Raw genomic sequence first — 17,008 nt, 5'->3', positions numbered from 1 at the left:
GCAAGGCAAATAATGAGCTCTGCTGGCAAATGAAGCAGTGGGAAGCTCTGCAGAGCCAGGGAGATGAATCTCCTGTCTGAAGCTGCTTTGTGGAGAGGTTTAACAACAGAGTTTAATGACTACAAAACTCCAGAGAAGGTGAAGGAAGGAGCAGTGCAGACTCAGAGCAGGAGGTATTCATCACCAAAATACTCTGCCTGGGTCAAATTAGTACCAAGTCAATGAGGATCTTTACATTTCAACAACAATTTATGTGTAAGCTCACAGAGGAGAGGAGATTTGTGGTTTCTGTTTTGTCTGGAGCCCCAAGAATGCTGATAGATGAATGCACAGCAGGAATTGCTTTTGTTCTCCCCATTGTTGGTGCCCTGGGAAGCAGCAGAGTGCCTTGTCCCCCTGTCCCAAGTGGACAAACTGTGCCAAGGGGTCTAAGAGTCAATTCCTGGAGGTTCTGAGCAGAGAATTTCATCCAACTGAAGATGGAATAACCAGGAGCCTCAACCATGTTCCCAGGGAACAAAGCATTCTGTGTGACAGCCATGCCTGCCTGTGTCCTGGGGACAAGGAATGGGGTTCAGAAGTGCTTCTGCTCAGGGTTTGCAGAGCTCTTGAGGACACCCAGGGGTGGGGGGTGACTGTGGCTCTTGTGCTGTCTTCTCCCTTCTCACTGCAGGGCTGTGACTGGCTCTGGGGCTCCTCACAGTTACAGCCATCTCTTGCCCCACCTCTCTGGTCCCTTTGGCCTCTTCATGTTATCTTAAAAAGTGTGGCACATCTGGCTGGACCTTCCTCTGTTGCTGTCTTCATCCTTTGGGTTGTAATTTATTTTTTTTTTTAATTTTTTTTTTCTGCTCAGAAGCATCAAGGATCTTCCCAGTGGCCCTGCAAAGAAACCAGGTGCTGACAGCCTGTGGTTTGGAAGGGGAATGTGACTGTTCTTCCAGAACAACAGCAATGGTTTTAAATTACTGAAGAATTTGTTGTCTAAAGCCAGTTTTGTTCTCTCACTGGGCAGGAACTGGAGCAGTGACTGTTGTGCTGTGGATGAGAGGAGCAGACATTGCATCCTGCTGTGGGGACACCAACCTGGCATCAGCACTGGGGTGCCAGGCTCCAGAAGTCCCAAATCTAGGGAGCTGGAGGGAAGAGCTCAGCACAGAGAGGTGAGGGACATCTCAGTACCAAAACTGACTCAAATCTGCCAGAAGAGGTGGATGTGGAACCTGGGTGAAATGAGGAACCTTGCAGCATCTTTGATAGAAGGCTGCAAGAGTGTCTGGCTTGGGAGAAAAGCAGCAGCTGTTCTTTGGGGCAAATAGGTGTGTTTTGGGTGAGTCCATCACTCAGAGATACCCTGTGACATCAGATGTGTTCAGTTTATCTGCAGGAGCCTTTGGCACAGACAAAGAGCTGAGAGCAGCAGTGCCTGGGTTTGCAGGTTCCTTTCTCACTTTTACCTCTTCTGGCAGAATTAGGGGTGTAGCTCAGGCTCAGTTGGGAAACAACAGCCCTGCACAGGGGATTTGGGAAGCAGGAAAGGGGAAAAGGTTTCCTGTGGGTGCTGGCAGGGTGGTGGGGATGGAGGTCAGGACATTTCTGGGGATTGGGGAGCCCAGTGCCACTTGGACCTTTACAAACTCTCTTTTGCCTTCTCCCAGGCAGATATCAGTGGGACAAGAGGCCAAGGGCTTAAACCCTGCCAGGGTTAGGTTGGAAATTAGGAAAAAATTCTTTCCAGAAAGGGTGATCAGACATTGGAATGGGCTGCCCAGGGAGGGGGTGGATTCTCCATCCCTGGAGGTTTTTAAGAAGGGACTGAATGTGGCACTGAGTGCCATGGTTTGGGAACCACAGTGGCAGTGAATTAAGGGTTGGAGATGCTGATCCCAGAGGTCCTTTCCAGCCCGGATGGTTCTGTGGTTCTGTGGGTCTGGGCTGGGTGGTACCAGAGAGGTTCAGGGGCTGCCCTCGGTACTTTGAAGCTCCTGACTCCGAGCCGCCCTCCCAACCCCTTCCTCTGCCTCTCCCTCTGGATAATCCGCGGGACCTTTCTGGGAATCCCGCTGGGAGCATCCAGGCAGTGGCAGCACCGGTCCGATTCGGTTCGGTTCGGTCCCGTTCGGTTCCCCTGCGGAACCTCGCGGTGCGGCCGCAGGAGTGGCCGAGCGCTTTCGGGGGATGGACCCAGCTCCAGGGCGCGCCTGATGACGTTACCGATGACGTCACCGCGCGCCGCATCCCGGGCCCGGTGGCGGTAAGGGAGGAGGCGGGGGGGGGGTTCCGGGGGGACCCGGGGGACCCCGTCCTGGGGCCGTGTCCCTGCCCGGTACCGCGGCTGAGCCCAGCGGTTGGGAGGCGGGGGCGGTCTGGGCCTTCCCTTCCCCCCAGCGCTGAGGGACCGGGGGGTTGGGAGCTCCCGGGACGCCCCTCAGGAAAGGGGAGAGCAGAGGGTGCCGAAAATAAGGGGAAAAAAAAGAATTTTGGGTGCTCGGGAGGAAGGGAGGTGGCGGCTCCTGAGCGTGCGGGCAGAGGGGCAGCGGCTGCAGGGCCCGGGGGTTGAGCTGGGCCCGTGTTGGTAGCAAAACCAACCTGCCCCTGTGCTCAGCCCTGGTGAGGCCTCACCTCGAGTCCTGTGTCCAGTTCTGGGCCCCTCAGCTCAGGAAGGAGATTGAGGTCCTCGAGCAGGTCCAAAGGAGGCAACTGGGCTGGGGAAGGGACTGGAGCACAGGCCCTATGAGGAGAGGCTGAGGGAGCTGGGGGTGTTGAGGCTGGAGAAGAGGAGGCTCAGGGGAGACCTCATGACTCTCTACAACTCCCTGAAAGGAGGTTGGAGCCAGGGGGGGGTTGGGCTCTTTTCCCAGGCAACTCTCAGCAAGACAAGAGGGCACAAGAGGTCTCAAGTTGTGCCAGGGGAGGTTTAGGTTGGACATGAGAAAGAATTTCTTTCTGGAGAGGGTGCTCAGCCATTGGAATGGGCTGCCCAGGGAAGGGGTGGATTCTCCATCCCTGGAGATATTTCAAAAGAGCCTGGATGTGGCACTCAGTGCCATGGGCTGGGAACCACGGGGGGAGTGGAGCAAGGGTTGGACTTGATGATCTCTGAGGTCCCTTCCAACCCAGCCTATTCTGTGATTCTATGAAAAAATCCCCAATAGTGCAGAAAATCCAAGGGAAGCTTTGCGTGTGAAACCAGAGGAACCCTCCCGTGTCCTGCTCACTTCCTGACTTGGTAATGTCTGGTGGTGTAGTCCTGAGCTCTGCCAGGGCAGGGTTAGGTTGGATATTAGGGAAAAATTCTTTCTGGAGAGGGTGATCAGGCACTGGAATGGGCTGCCCAGGGAAGGGGTGGATTCTCCATCCCTGGAGGTTTTTAAGAAGGGACAGAATGTGGCACTCAGGGAACCACAGGATGAAGGGTTGGAGTTGCTGATCCCAGAGGTTCCTTTCCAACCCGGATGATTCTGTGGTTCCATGAAATCTGGTGCATGGAATGTGCTGGAGAAAGCAGCAGAAAAAGGGAGGTTTGTGGGATTTCTGTACAGCCACAGTACCAGCACCACAGACAGGACCAGGCAAACTGCCACCACTCAGCTAAGAAATTTATTTTCCTTCCTGGTGTGCAGCTGGGAGGTTTCTCCTGATGTGATGTGGTCCAGGGGTGAGAAAACACCAAGGAAAGGTCAGAGCTGGGTTCCTGACTGTTTGTGGCTACAAGAGGCAAGGATCACACCTCTGCTTTGTTAACTCAGCAGAGCTGCTGTCCCCCCTCCAGAGATGCTGGTGTGGAGCCCCTGTGACTGTTTGATCCACCCCACTCTGCACACCTGGGCTGCAGGAGGGGCTCTGGTGAGGCTCTGCAGCACCTGAATGCCCTCAGCTCCAGAGAGAGGAGCACCAATGCTGAGGGGGGCTCCTGGGGTAAGTATTCCAGGGATTATGGGGGTGTATTCCAGGGATTATGGGGGTGTATTCCAGGGGTTATGGGGGTGTATTCCAGGGATTATGGGATTTGTATTCCAGAGGTTATGGGGGGTGTATTCCAGAGGTTATGGGATGTGTATTCCAGAGGTTATGGGATTTGTGTTCCAGAGGTTATGGGATGTGTATTCCAGAGGTTATGGGATGTGTATTCCAGAGGTTATGGGATTTGTGTTCCAGAGGTTATGGGATGTGTATTCCAGAGGTTATGGGATGTGTATTCCAGAGGTTATGGGATGTGTATTCCAGATGTTATGGGATTTGTATTCCAGATGTTATGGGATGTGTATTCCAGAGGTTATGGGGGTGTATTCCAGAGGTTATGGGGGTGTACTCCAGAGGTTATGGGATTTGTATTCCAGAGGTTATGGGATGTGTATTCCAGAGGTTATGGGGGGTGTTTTCCAGAGACTATGGGGTACATATTCCAGAGATTATGGGATGTGTATTCCAGAGGTTATGGGGGGTCTATTCCAGAGGTTATGGGATGTGTATTCCAGAGGTTATGGGATGTGTATTCCAGAGGTTATGGGATTTGTATTCCAGAGGTTATGGGGGTGTATTCCAGAGGTTATGGGATGTGTATTCCAGAGGTTATGGGATGTGTATTCCAGAGATTATGGAGGGTGTATTCCAGAGGTTATGGGATGTGTATTCCAGAGGTTATGGGGGGTGTATTCCAGAGGTTATGGGGGGTGTATTCCAGAGGTTATGGGGGTGTATTCCAGAGGTTATGGGATTTGTATTCCAGAGGTTATGGGATGTGTATTCCAGAGGTTATGGGATGTGTATTCCAGAGGTTATGGGATTTGTATTCCAGAGGTTATGGGGGGTGTAATTCAGAGATGATTTTGAAACTTCCAATTCCTGCACTGAAAAAAAAAAAAATGGTGTCAGCAGATCTCATCCAAGTGTTCATCCTGTGTGGTCTCAACTTAAAAACCACAGTTTTTGGGGCACTTTGTGGTGAAGTCTTCTAACCAGAACTGCCAAGAAACAAAGGATCAGCCCCTGTCAACACAACAGGCTGGGTGCTGGGTGCTGGGTTCTGGGTGCTGGGTGCTGGGTGCTGGCCCTGCCCTCTTTGTATCTTTTTTTTTTTTCAAGCTGAAAAAGGATCCTGAAGGCCCCTCCTGGATGTAAATAGGAAGGGAACCAAACTCTGCCTTTGTGAACATTTTTATGCATTAAAACCTGGGCTCAGCAGTGTCAGGAATGGTGGGATCTGTCCTGAAAGGCAATTTCAGGTTTCAGCAGAGGTCTGGATGCTCAGCCAGGCTGCAGCTTTGCTATAAATCTGACTGAGGTTGTGATTGAGCTGATTTGTCCTGAGTGAACTCCAGATGAGTGAAAATCCTGGGAAGTGTGAGGTGTTTGGCTGCCAATAGTGTCCAAGATTTCAGCCTTAATTCCTGAGGGTGTGGGCAGTGCCTGGGGAACTGGGATGGGATCTCTGGTGTCTCAGTTGTGCAGAGATGGTGGAAATGTGTCCATAAAACTCAGGAGCCTTGTGCTGGGAGGTGAAGAGGTTGGGGTGTAACTCACAGGAAGTGTGTAACTCACACTTGGTGTGTGAAACACTGGCAGCTGCAACTAGGAAATGAAATTAAAGTTTCTTTTGCTCTCAACCATTTTATTCTGAATTTTGGTTGGTTTTTTTTCTTTTTCCAGAGGCCTCCCCATGATGATCCCACCACCTGCCCCAGCCCCTGGCAGTGATGCAGCTCTCCTGCCCAACGGGGCTGCTCAGGATCTCTGGAGATCCCAGGTCCCAGGATACCCAGGCTCAGTCACCCAGCACATCAGCCACAGGGCAAACAACTTCAAGAGGCACCCAAAAAGGAGGAAACACATCCACCCTTCACCCCCTCCCCCACCAAACACCCCGTGTCCCATTGATCTGATAGATTTTGGGGATCTCCAGCCTCAGAGGTCCTTCCTAGAGCTCCTCTTTAATGGCTGTGTCCTCTTTGGGCTGGAGTTCAGCTATGCCATGGAAACTGCATATGTGACCCCTGTGCTGCTCCAGATGGGGCTCCCAGACCAGCTCTATGGAATGGTGTGGTTCATCAGCCCTATATTAGGTAACTTTTCTTTGTGCTGTTTCTCCCCTCCTGTTTTTTCTGCTACGTGGAGGTTTTAGGGGGTTATTTCCTCTCCTTCAGCTGGGTCTGGTGTAATCACAAGGGGGGTTCTTTGAGGGCCTCTTTGGTTACTCTGTTCCTGTATTTCCAAAGGGTGTCCATGTGTATCCCATAAAAAATGCACATAGAGATGGAACCCCCAGGTTGTGTGAAAAAGCAGAGTGGGATCACCTTCTCCTTTTTCATTTCCTGAAACAAACACAGTATTCCAACAATGGAAGGCTGCTGGCCACAGGAACAGCTGGAACTTGGGACTGTTGTGCTCCTTGCTTGGTGTCAAACTCTGCTCTGCCAGGGATCCAGAGGGAGCTGCCAGGACAGTGAGCAGCAGCACGTTACATTTTCCAATCAACAGCTTGGAAAATGCTGGGAATTACACTGTGTGCACCTGGATGAGTAGAAGCAAGTGGGGATGTCACAGTGTCTTGGTGTCCTGCCTGGGACTGGCTTAGAAACTCCCTAATTTTAATGTTATTTATTAAAGGCAAATGTTGCTTATTGGGGATTTCTTTTTGTAGGGTTCTTGCTGCAGCCTTTGCTGGGGGCCTGGAGTGACAGGTGCACATCCAGGTTTGGGAGGAGAAGACCTTTCATTCTGGTCTTAGCAGTGGGTAAGTTCTTTTGAAATGATGGACACAGAGCTTGAAAAGTAGAAATCCAGTTTTCTCTCTTTTCTGTGATGTCCCCTGGGCTGAACAAAAAGCCTCTGAAGTGTTGGGTTCTGTTGCTGGGTCTGAAGAGGGTGATGGGGGGCACCAAGGTGATGCTTTGGCAGCTGGAGATTCACAGGAAAAGCTTCTCTTGTTAGAGCCTGAAAGGTGAGGTTTTGAGGGTAAAAAATGTTTTTTCTTTGGCCAGAACAACTGCAGACATTTTTAAGCTTGGACAGTGGAAAAGGGTTATGTAAATCTTAAAAGCCACACTCATTCCCTGGGCTCTGGTGATCTGAACAAGAGGAATAGTGCTTGCCACAAGGCTGTGCATGGAGCACAGTGCTTTTAGAGCCTGATCAATGCAGGTTTTTTTTAGCTTACAAGCACTCAGTTGATTTCTTTTAATCTGGTTTTATTCCCAGGAGCATTGCTTGGCCTCTCACTTATGCTGAATGGCAAAGATATAGGAACTGCCTTGTCTGACACTGCAAATAACCACAAGTGGGGCATCATTCTGACAGTCTGTGGGGTTGTCCTCATGGATTTCAGTGCAGATTCAGCAGACAATCCCAGCCATGCCTACATGATGGATGTGTGCAGCCCAGTGGATCAAGACAGGGGCCTCAACATCCATGCTTTGCTAGCAGGTATGCTGCCTGGGTGCTTCCCAGGTCATGGGAGCTCTAAAACAACCTCTGCTCTGTGGGAAAGCAGGGGATAAATCACCATTCTTTCCCTGTGCAAGCATAACAGCTGAAAACCTGGAGAAGCAGCAGTAGTAAACTTGGAAACCCAACTTCTGCTTACAGCAAAAGGATGTTTATAACTCCTAAAAGTCACATAAGGTGCATTCCTGGGGTGTTATCTATTGGGATGTAAATATATATTGGGTGCTCTGATCCCTCATTGCTGACATCTTCATCAGGAAGCAGTTTCATGCTGTTAATTGTGTTGGTAAGAAAGCAAACATCATGTTGGAAAGCTTTCCCCACATGAATGCAGTGAGAGAGGTGTCCAGTGCCCTCAGAACTTCTCTTTTCATCAGTAATAATGGAGTGGCAGTGCTGAATGAGAAGCTTGTTATGTTTCTGGTGTGATTCAGTCTGTCTTGGACACAGCTCCATCTGTGTTCCTCCAGCTGAGTGAGGAAAAGAGATTTTCAGTCACTTTTAGGGAAAAAGGGTCCTTGCTGACTGTGACTGCACAGCCTGTGAGGCTGGTGGGTGCTTCTGTTGCACAGACAGAAACAGCTGGAGGTAGAATGGTTTGTTCCTGGCAAAGACAGAACTACTCTCATTAATTATTTGCTTCATCACTTTTACAGCACTGATTTCCACCTCTTTCTGTGCCACATTGGTACATCCAGATTGTCCTGGGGTGGGAAACCATGGGCATTGCTGCATTTGAATTAAAAAGGGCTTGAGTGGTAAAAGAGAAGAAGCTCATCAAATTCCACTCCCAAATGATAAGACAGATGGTGCTGTGCTCTGACTGACTTCCATGGCTGGCTAAGGAAAATAATCTCAGCTCTGTTTTTCCCCCAGGTCTTGGAGGTGGCTTTGGTTATGTTGTTGGAGGAATACACTGGGATAAAACCAGTTTTGGAAAAGCTGTGGGAGGGCAACTTCGTGTCATCTATGTCTTCACCTCAGTGATTCTGACTGTCACCACTGTGCTGACTCTCATTAGCATCCCAGAAAGACCCTTAAAGTCCTTTAGCAGGAAGAAAAAGGTGATGAAGAGTCCAAGTCTTCCTCTCCCTCCTTCTCCACCTTTCTTTTTCGAGGAGGGTGTGAACGAAAACTTAGCTTCTCATAACTCAGACCACTTATACTCCAGTTTTACCAGTCCTGTTTCCCCCCTCAGCCCACTCACCCCCAAGTATGGCAGTTTTATCAGCAGAGACAATTCCTTAACAGGAATTAATGAGTTTGCATCATCCTTTGGGACCTCAAACATTGACAGTGTACTTATAGACTGTTTTACAGGTGGCCAGAACAGTTACTTAGCACTTCCAGGTAGCTTGCCCAGGCAGCCTGTCAGTGTCAGCTTTCCTAGGGTGCCTGACTGCTGTTCCCAAGGAGAAAATGGAATTGTGGAGCCAGGGGAGAGCAGCACAACTCCAGGGCCTGATGGAGAGGTGCTGAGGGTGGGCTCACTGGATGCCATAAAGCCACGGTCATCAGGGATCCTGAAAAGACCTCAGACCTTGGCCATTCCAGATACCATCACAGGACACTGCCCAGAAAACAGCAGAAGAAGAAATGTAACTTTCAGCCAACAGGTAAGGGCAGAAAATTAAGAATATTACCGTGTAAAGCTGAGCTTTAATCTCTTAAGAGAGTTTTAATTGTGTAGTGGACAAATTTCTCATTAAAGGCTGCTCGTGCCAGTGTGCTCCTAAAAGTTTTTAGCATCAGCAGCACAGCTGCTATGAGCTGATCAGTAAAAGCAGTGGGTAGGATGTGGGTAAGAGGGTGGCAGTCTGTCAGCTGCCTTTGTAAAGGTGTCAGGAATGGGAGCAGTCTGCTCTCCCCAGGACACATGTTAAACTGAGGTTGGTATTTTTAGCCCTGCTTCACCACCCAGGGAGCTACCACATGAGAGGAGAAAAAGACACATTTTTATTGAGCTTGTATCTTCCCTTTCCACAGAAATACCTGCAAGATAGGGCCAGGGATAGGATTCTCCCATGAGCTTCTCCTTATGGCAGTCATTACACCTGGTACCATCAGGGAGGGGAGGTTTCCCTTATCCAGGGATAAGACTCTGATCTCACCTCCCACTGTTGGTGATAACTTGGAATGTCTGAGACCTCTGTATGCTGGCCCATTTTTTTATGATCCAGATGAGGTAAACTGTCCTCTTTTGTTTTTTTCTTTGATTTTTTTTTTTCTTTTGGGAGGGGGGTTTGAAGGGTGTGTGGTTTTTTGTTTGTTTAGTTTGCTTTGGTTGCTGTACCTTGACTCAGGATGTCAGAGAAGTCTTAATGAACATTGAGGCCAGGATTTTACACACTGTGCACAGAGAAAGAACATCAGGGTTAGCAAGCAGTGGGAATGTTTTAATTAAAACTGGCCTCCTCTTCCTCAGTGTGTCTAAAACTTCAGAAATTCACCTGAGTGTGCACACATACAGAATTCTGTTGAATGCAGTGGAATTTGTCTTCCCTGTGCAGGCATCTAGATAAGGTTTCCAAAAACCCCAGAGAAGTGCAGAGTAACATTTCAAATATACCAAAATCTGCAGTGCTGTGCTGCTGTTTAACACTTGTTCCAAGGCTGAGCTTACACCCTAACTAATTACACTCCTCTTAACATCCAAGTCAGCTTCTTGCAGCAGCAGAGTTTAACCCTGAGCTGATCAGAGAGGTGTGGAGCTTCCCTTAGGTTTGATCAAAGGATGGTTGGGTTTTTCTTACTGTGTATGTTGACCTTGGAGTTCTTATGGTGCAGGTTGCCAACATCTTGCTGAATGGGGTGAAGTATGAGAGTGAGCTGAATGGATCAGGTGAGACCTCTGAGCAACCACTCTCCTTGAAACTCCTTTGCTCAACCATCTGCCAGATGCCCAAGGCTCTTCGGAACCTCTGCATCAACCACTTCCTAGGTATTCAGAAAATCCCCTCTTGCTTGGGGAATGTCTTGGAATATCTCTTGGAATATCTGTTTGTTGGTGTATTGGCTGCTAACTAGAAAGGACATGGATTGAGTTGCTTAGAACACTGAGAAAGTGGAAAAAAAAAATAATCAGAATGATTATTTAATAATCCAACAGTGAAATCAACATTCCTAGAGAGGGAACAGGGTTAGGGTTAGGGAAAAAAAAAATAATCCAACAGTGAAATCAACATTCCTAGAGAGGGAACAGGGTTAGGGTTAGGGTTAGGGTTAGGGTTAGGGAAAAAAAAAATAATCAGAATGATTATTTAATAATCCAACAGTGAAATCAACATTCCTAGAGAGGGAACAGGGTTAGGGTTAGGGAGAAAAAAATAATCCAACAGTGAAATCAACATTCCTAGAGAGGGAACAGGGTTAGGGTTAGGGAAAAAAAAATAATCAGAATGATTATTTAATAATCCAACAGTGAAATCAACATTCCTAGAGAGGGAACAGGGTTAGGGTTAGGGAAAAAAAAAAATCAGAATGATTATTTAATAATCCAACAGTGAAATCAACATTCCTAGAGAGGGAACAGGGTTAGGGTTAGGGAAAAAAAAATAATCCAACAGTGAAATCAACATTCCTAGAGAGGGAACAGGGTTAGGGTTAGGGAAAAAAAAAAATAATCAGAATGATTATTTAATAATCCAACAGTGAAATCAACATTCCTAGAGAGGGAACAGGGTTAGGGTTAGGGAAAAAAAAAAATAGTCAGAATGATTATTTAATAATCCAACAGTGAAATCAACATTCCTAGAGAGGGAACAAGGTTAGGGAAAAAAAAATAATCAGAATGATTGTTTAATAATCCAACAGTGAAATCAGCATTCCTAGAGAGGGAACAGGGTTAGGGAAAAAAATAATCAGAATGGTTATTTAATAATCCAACAGTAAAATCAGCATTCCTAGAGAGGGAAGAGCAACAGCCTAAATCAGCTCATCCTTTGAATGGAATATTTGCACTGGGATGAGAAATGCCACTGAACTGAGAGCTTGAAACTGTTGGCTTTTTTTCTTTTTTTAACACTCAAATTGTCATTACTGAGCAGAAAGACAACGTAGGTTGTATTTCTCTGCTTACACCTGGGGCAGAAGGTGACACTGCAGGTTTGGTCCTCACCAGACTGTTTTACTAGTGCATGAGTGGTGGTTAGGAGGGGCTTGGAAGCAATCCAGTTTACACAGAATTAGACAGAAGGTAACAGGGAGTTAATATTTGCTGGCTGTGAAAGGAATTAAGATGCCTGCTGCAGTGGCCCTGGTGTGTTGGAGGCACTCTGGGGGCTGCAGCCATGACACAAGCAGCACCAACTCCAACTCTGTGTGGGAGACAGCAGCAAACTGAAACAACTGTGTGGTTCTAGGAACCACTGTGTGAGTTTTGTGTCCTGCCAAACCCTGAAGGGAGCTCAGACTGCTGTGATCTGTTTTTCTGTCCTCCTTAACCAGTGGTCTGTGTCCTGCAGTTTGCCTGGTGTATTCAGCTTAGGAATTCAGAGGAGAAATCTTGGTCTTTAAAATTCTGAATGTCTTTGACAAACCTTGTATGCCCATGAGCCAGCAATGTGCCCTTGTGGCCAAGAAGGCCAATGGCATCCTGGGGTGCATTAGAAAGGGGGTGGTTAGTAGGTCAAGAGAGGTTCTCCTCCCCCTCTATTCTGCATTGGTGAGGCCACACCTGGAGTATTGTGTCCAGTTCTGGGCCCCTCAGTTCAAGAAGGACAGGGAAGTGCTTGAAAGAGTCCAGCACAGAGCTACTGAGATGATTAAGGGAGTGGAACATCTCCCTTATGAGGAAAGGCTGAGGGAGCTGGGTCTCTTTAGTTTGGAGAAAAGGAGACTGAGGGGTGACCTCATCAATGTTTTCAAATATGTAAGGGGTGAGTGTCAGGGAGATGGAGTTAGGCTTTTCTCAGTGGTGACCAGTGATAGGACAAGGGGTAATGGGTGTAAATTGGAGCATAGGAGGTTCAAGTTGAATATCAGAAAAAATTTTTTTACTGTAAGGGTGACAGAGCCCTGGAACAGGCTGCCCAGGGGGGTTGTGGAGTCTCCTTCACTGGAGACATTCAAAACCCACCTGGACACGTTCCTAGGGGATGTACTCTAGGTGGCCCTGCTCTGGCAGGGGGGGTTGGACTAGATGATCTTTCGAGGTCCCTTCCAACCCCTAGGATTCTATGATTCTATGATTCTTGTGGCATAATGCACAGGGAACAGGAGTTTGGGATCCATGTGCCTGGATGTTATGGGATATTCTCCAGTTGTGATTTGTGATGTAGCCAATAGCATCCATGTAACATTACAAGGGGAAATAGATGTTCCACAATCCTAACAGGTTACTTCTGGCTTCTTGCAGGATGGCTTTCATTTGAGGGGATGTTGCTCTTCTATACTGACTTCATGGGGGAAGTGGTGTTTCAAGGGAACCCAAAAGCATCACACAACTCAGATGAGTATCAGAAGTACAACGCTGGGGTCACCATGGGCTGCTGGGGAATGTGCATCTATGCATTCAGTGCTGCTGTTTATTCAGGTACTTAACACAGCTTTTTTAGCCTCTGTTTTGAGAAAAATCCACCTGCTCCTGTGGTGGTGTTTCTGCAACAAGCACTCAGAGCCACCAAATGGCACGAGTGCTGCACCAGTCTTCATTTTACCACATTACCTCTGCTCCTGTGCTCACAGCAGATGGGGTCAGCAGTCTGTTGAAAACTCATCTCTTGTAATAGAGAGCTCTCTTTACAAGAGGCATTTTCCATGGATGTTGAATCCAGAAATACATGCAGAGGTGGTTCTGGTGCAGCAGCACTGGGTACTGCTGGCAGAGTGCCCTGATTTCAGATACCACCCCAGCTCCCTGTTAACTCTCTGCCCTGGATCTGCCTGCTCCTGAGAGTCCCCATTTACCCCTCTGGGACAGGGCCACTGCCAGGCTTCAGCTTTGCCATGCCCAGGGCAGCAAGGCTGGATCATGGCACTGGGATTCAGAAGGAATCCTTGGAACTCCCCTGTGAGCCACTCAAAGGCTCAGCAGTTGCCACTGAGATGTGGCTGCCCAGAGCTGCGCCCCTTGTGTCCGCTGACCGGGTGGGAGCAGGGAGGGCCACAGTTTCACCCAGAATACCCTGGCATTGTCTTGCAGCTGCACTGGAGAAGCTGGAGGAGAGGTTCAGCACACGGACACTCTACTTTGTGGCATATTTGGCATTTGGGCTGGGCACAGGGCTGGCCACACTTTCCAGAAACATCTACGTGGTGCTCTCCTTGTGCACGACCTACGGCGTCCTCTTTGCCACGCTCTGCACTCTGCCGTACTCCCTGCTCTGTGACTACTACCAGAGTCATGAGGTGAGCCCCAGGACAGGGAGAGGAGCTTCTGCAGCACCCCCTTACCCTGTGTCTCCCACAGCACCCCCTCACCCCCTGTCTCCCACAGTTTGTAGGCTCCCAGGCAGAGGGCACGCGGCGCGGGATGGGCGTCGACATCTCCCTGCTGAGCTGCCAGTACTTCCTGGCACAGATCCTCGTGTCCCTGGCCATGGGGCCACTGATGGCAGCTGTGGGCAGTGCCAGCGGTGCCATGTATTTTGCCAGCTTGGTGTCCTTCCTGGGCTGTCTCTTCTCCTCTCTCTGCATCACCTACGAGCCACCCCCACCTGCCCAGGAGCTGCCGCCTGCCGAGGAGCAGCAGCCGCTTCTGCCCCGCACGGAGGACAAATAAATGGGAGCAGCCACCACGGACTCTGCTGCCTCATTGTCTTGTCCTCGGCCTCCCCATCACAGCCTGGTGGGCTCCTGTGCCCCCCACAACAGCAGCAGTGGGCATGAGAAGGTCTGTGCTGACTTTGCTGAGCTTTCCCCTGCCCCTGGGAGGGTGAGCACACCCCACACCGCTCATCCTTCCCCTGGTGCTGCAAAGGGTCCATCCCTGTCACTGAGGCCACAGAGATGGGAAGCAGTGGTGGCAGCACGGGGCCATTCCCTGCCAGCTGCCCTGCTAGTGCTGTCATTCCCAAGGGCACAAGTGGCATTGTACAGCTTGAGGCAGGGGACACCTGGAAATCTGGTGCCCAGGGCAGGGTGACCGCGACCTCTTGGTGGCAGGGAGCTGCAGGGGCTGCATGTGACATGGTGGGCACTGCTGCTGCAGGAGCTCTGGGGCCATGGTGTCCCACCTGCCACCTGGGCAGGCACCATCTCCTGTGGGTCCTGGCCTCTGCTCCTGGCAGGTCTGGCCCTAGAGAGTGGTTATCAAAATTTTGGGAAGGCTGAGAACAACTGGTCTTGCTCAGGTGGCCAGAGTACTCTGTCAGGGGTCAAAGCCAAGCCTCTGGGGGCACTGAGCTCCCACCAGCAGAACTCCAAGAAGCCTCTTGGGAGATTAAATGCAGTGGCCTGGCTCCCAAACCCAGTACTCTAGGTTCTGGCTGTGGTCCACAGTCGTGTGTGTTGCCTTCCACGAGACTTTTAACTACAAGGGCTCGTGATGGCTTGACAGGAGGATGAGCAGTTGTCTGTAACCCAGCTTTGGGGAGAAGGGTCTTTTTGCATCACCTTCCTTTGGTTGGAAGCTTAAGTTGAAAATTTTAAGTTGAGAATTTAGGAAAAATCATCTGTGTGAAAGCTTGCAGCACAACCCTGCTTGTTTTTCATGCAGTTGTGCTCATGACATACCAAGATCTGCATGGGGAACAATTAGAGCTGCATCTTCCCCATCTCACTGGAACTACTGAAGAGGGTTTGGGTGTGAATTTGTACTTACTCTAATTTTGAAACGTGTTAAATGTGTGAGATCTTGCACAAAGTCCAGTTAAACCCTGGAATCTTACAAGTCTTGAGAGCAAAGTTGAAAATGGAGATAAAATGAAGACTAATTCTAGGACTTTGAGCCTGTCTCTGCACTTGGGTTGGCAGCCAAGGGTTACCAAGGCTGATGGGCAGTTTGGTGTTACATGTGCTGTGCATGGCATCCCTGTAGAGGTTATTTTTGTTCTCCTGGTCTTTAGGTTTTCTCTGGAGTGTCACTTCTTTCAAATGAGCTCACCTAAGTTTATCCTGATGCTTAATCTAGGATTCCAAGATGTAACATTTCTGCAGCTGTTGTGGCTTGCTATATCCCAGTGCATTGCATGACTTGGAAGAACCTCTTGTGATCTCTGGTCCTGAGTATTAATTTTTTTATTATTATTTGAGAAGCAATTCTCATGCTCAGTACTTGCTTAAATGGAGGAACACTACTGAAGTTATGGACAGGCACCCAGAGGTACAGAACTATCAGACTGGTGAGTTTATTCATCTTTTTTTCTTTGTTTTGGCTTACATAGTGTTGTATCTGCAGGAATATCTGTGATGTGCTGTCTCCAGGAAGGGTCAGGATGAAGCTGGAACAAAATAGCATGAGAAACTGCATTTGGCACTTCTGACAACCTAAAGACTTGATTTTTGGAGATTTTTTTTTTCTTTTCTTGTGTTACCTTAATTTCTCTTCCTTATCCTAACAAACTTATAAATTATTTATTTATTTATTTATTTGTTAATTAATTTATTTATTTATTTGTCCCACTAGCTAGCTCTTAAAATGTTTTGTTACAGCCAGCATTATTGCACTACATGGATCATGAGCACTTTCCTTTTCTAGGTAGCTAAAGTTACAGATCATTTTGATGCAATTAAGGAGCTTCCAAAGATTCACAGAACTGATGAAACCAATGTTTCTGGTGGTAATGTTTTGTCACTGCTTCCATCTGTAAATAATACTATGAATTCTATTTATATAGCTATAAAATTATTGCTATGCCTGTATGCATTGCCCAGTGGAATATATATTACATTTTCTGTTTTATGGGATAGGGACTTCTATTTTGCATATGCATTTATGGAGCTTTTGCATACATAGTACTTTAAAATCAACTTCCATGTTAATTTGGGGCTTTGAGCAAGACTGGTGGTGTCTGAAAAAAAAAAAATCAGAGGCTGCCACCATTCTGTCGAGTTGGGAGTTGCATCAAATCCACAGAAATAACTTTAAAAAAAAAAAAGGCATTGTTTACTTATCCTCTTCCTTTGTTATACATTTTGTGTTTCATACCAATTACTCTGTGTTGAAGTGTGAGCTGCTAAGTGATGCTTTCCTTTTGGAAACCAAACATTACAAATCATCTGTCTGAATCTGTGAGCATTTAGACCATGCTGTAGTTTCATCTCTTCAGCACTCCCTAAACCTTAATTTTGGTTAGGTTCAGAATTACTTAGAATTCCACGTTGCTTGCTGGCACTTCCTTGTGCATGTTCATAAATGTATTTATAACAAATACAAAAGTAGGGAAAATAGGGAGAGGGACAGAGAAAGGGCCTCATCAGTTGTTTCATGTCTGTGATTCACTGTAACTATTTCCAGCACATGTCTGAATTTCACTGAACCTCTGCAGTGTCTCCAAAAAGCCTAAAAATTCTGGAACTTCTGTATCTTTGAATGAAGAAAATAACTTCAATAATCAAATAAAATTGCATGACTTGCATATATAAAAAGAAGCTGTTTTGGGAACTACATGGAAAAAGTTGTCTA

The 17,008-nt window shown here is 48.0% G+C and overlaps 1 protein-coding gene across 2 annotated transcripts; it reads left to right on the top strand.

Annotated features, from left to right (window-relative positions):
* The first annotated feature begins 2,140 nt into the window (after positions 1-2,140).
* Positions 2,141-16,974, top strand: SLC45A1 (solute carrier family 45 member 1). Of its 2 annotated transcripts, none has more exons than XM_071766932.1 (10): positions 2,141-2,254; positions 3,773-3,918; positions 5,650-6,062; positions 6,641-6,733; positions 7,198-7,422; positions 8,320-9,059; positions 10,231-10,384; positions 12,800-12,976; positions 13,586-13,791; positions 13,880-16,974. In XM_071766932.1, the coding sequence occupies exons 3-10, from the start codon at positions 5,660-5,662 to the stop codon at positions 14,162-14,164; spliced, it is 2,283 nt and encodes a 760-aa protein (XP_071623033.1). In that variant the 5' UTR covers positions 2,141-2,254; positions 3,773-3,918; positions 5,650-5,659; the 3' UTR covers positions 14,165-16,974. The 2 variants fall into 2 exon arrangements, 1 of the variants encoding a protein (XP_071623033.1); XR_011730357.1 differs by lacking the exon at positions 2,141-2,254 and having other exon boundaries at positions 3,778-3,918; positions 13,880-14,275; positions 15,768-16,974.
* The last annotated feature ends 34 nt before the right edge of the window (positions 16,975-17,008 follow it).

The sequence above is a fragment of the Heliangelus exortis genome, chromosome 23, assembly GCF_036169615.1.
Source record: "Heliangelus exortis chromosome 23, bHelExo1.hap1, whole genome shotgun sequence".
Taxonomy (NCBI): Eukaryota; Metazoa; Chordata; class Aves; order Apodiformes; family Trochilidae; genus Heliangelus; species Heliangelus exortis.
The sequence above is the reverse complement of the archived record's forward strand: the minus strand, read 5'-3'. Positions and strand labels throughout refer to the sequence as shown.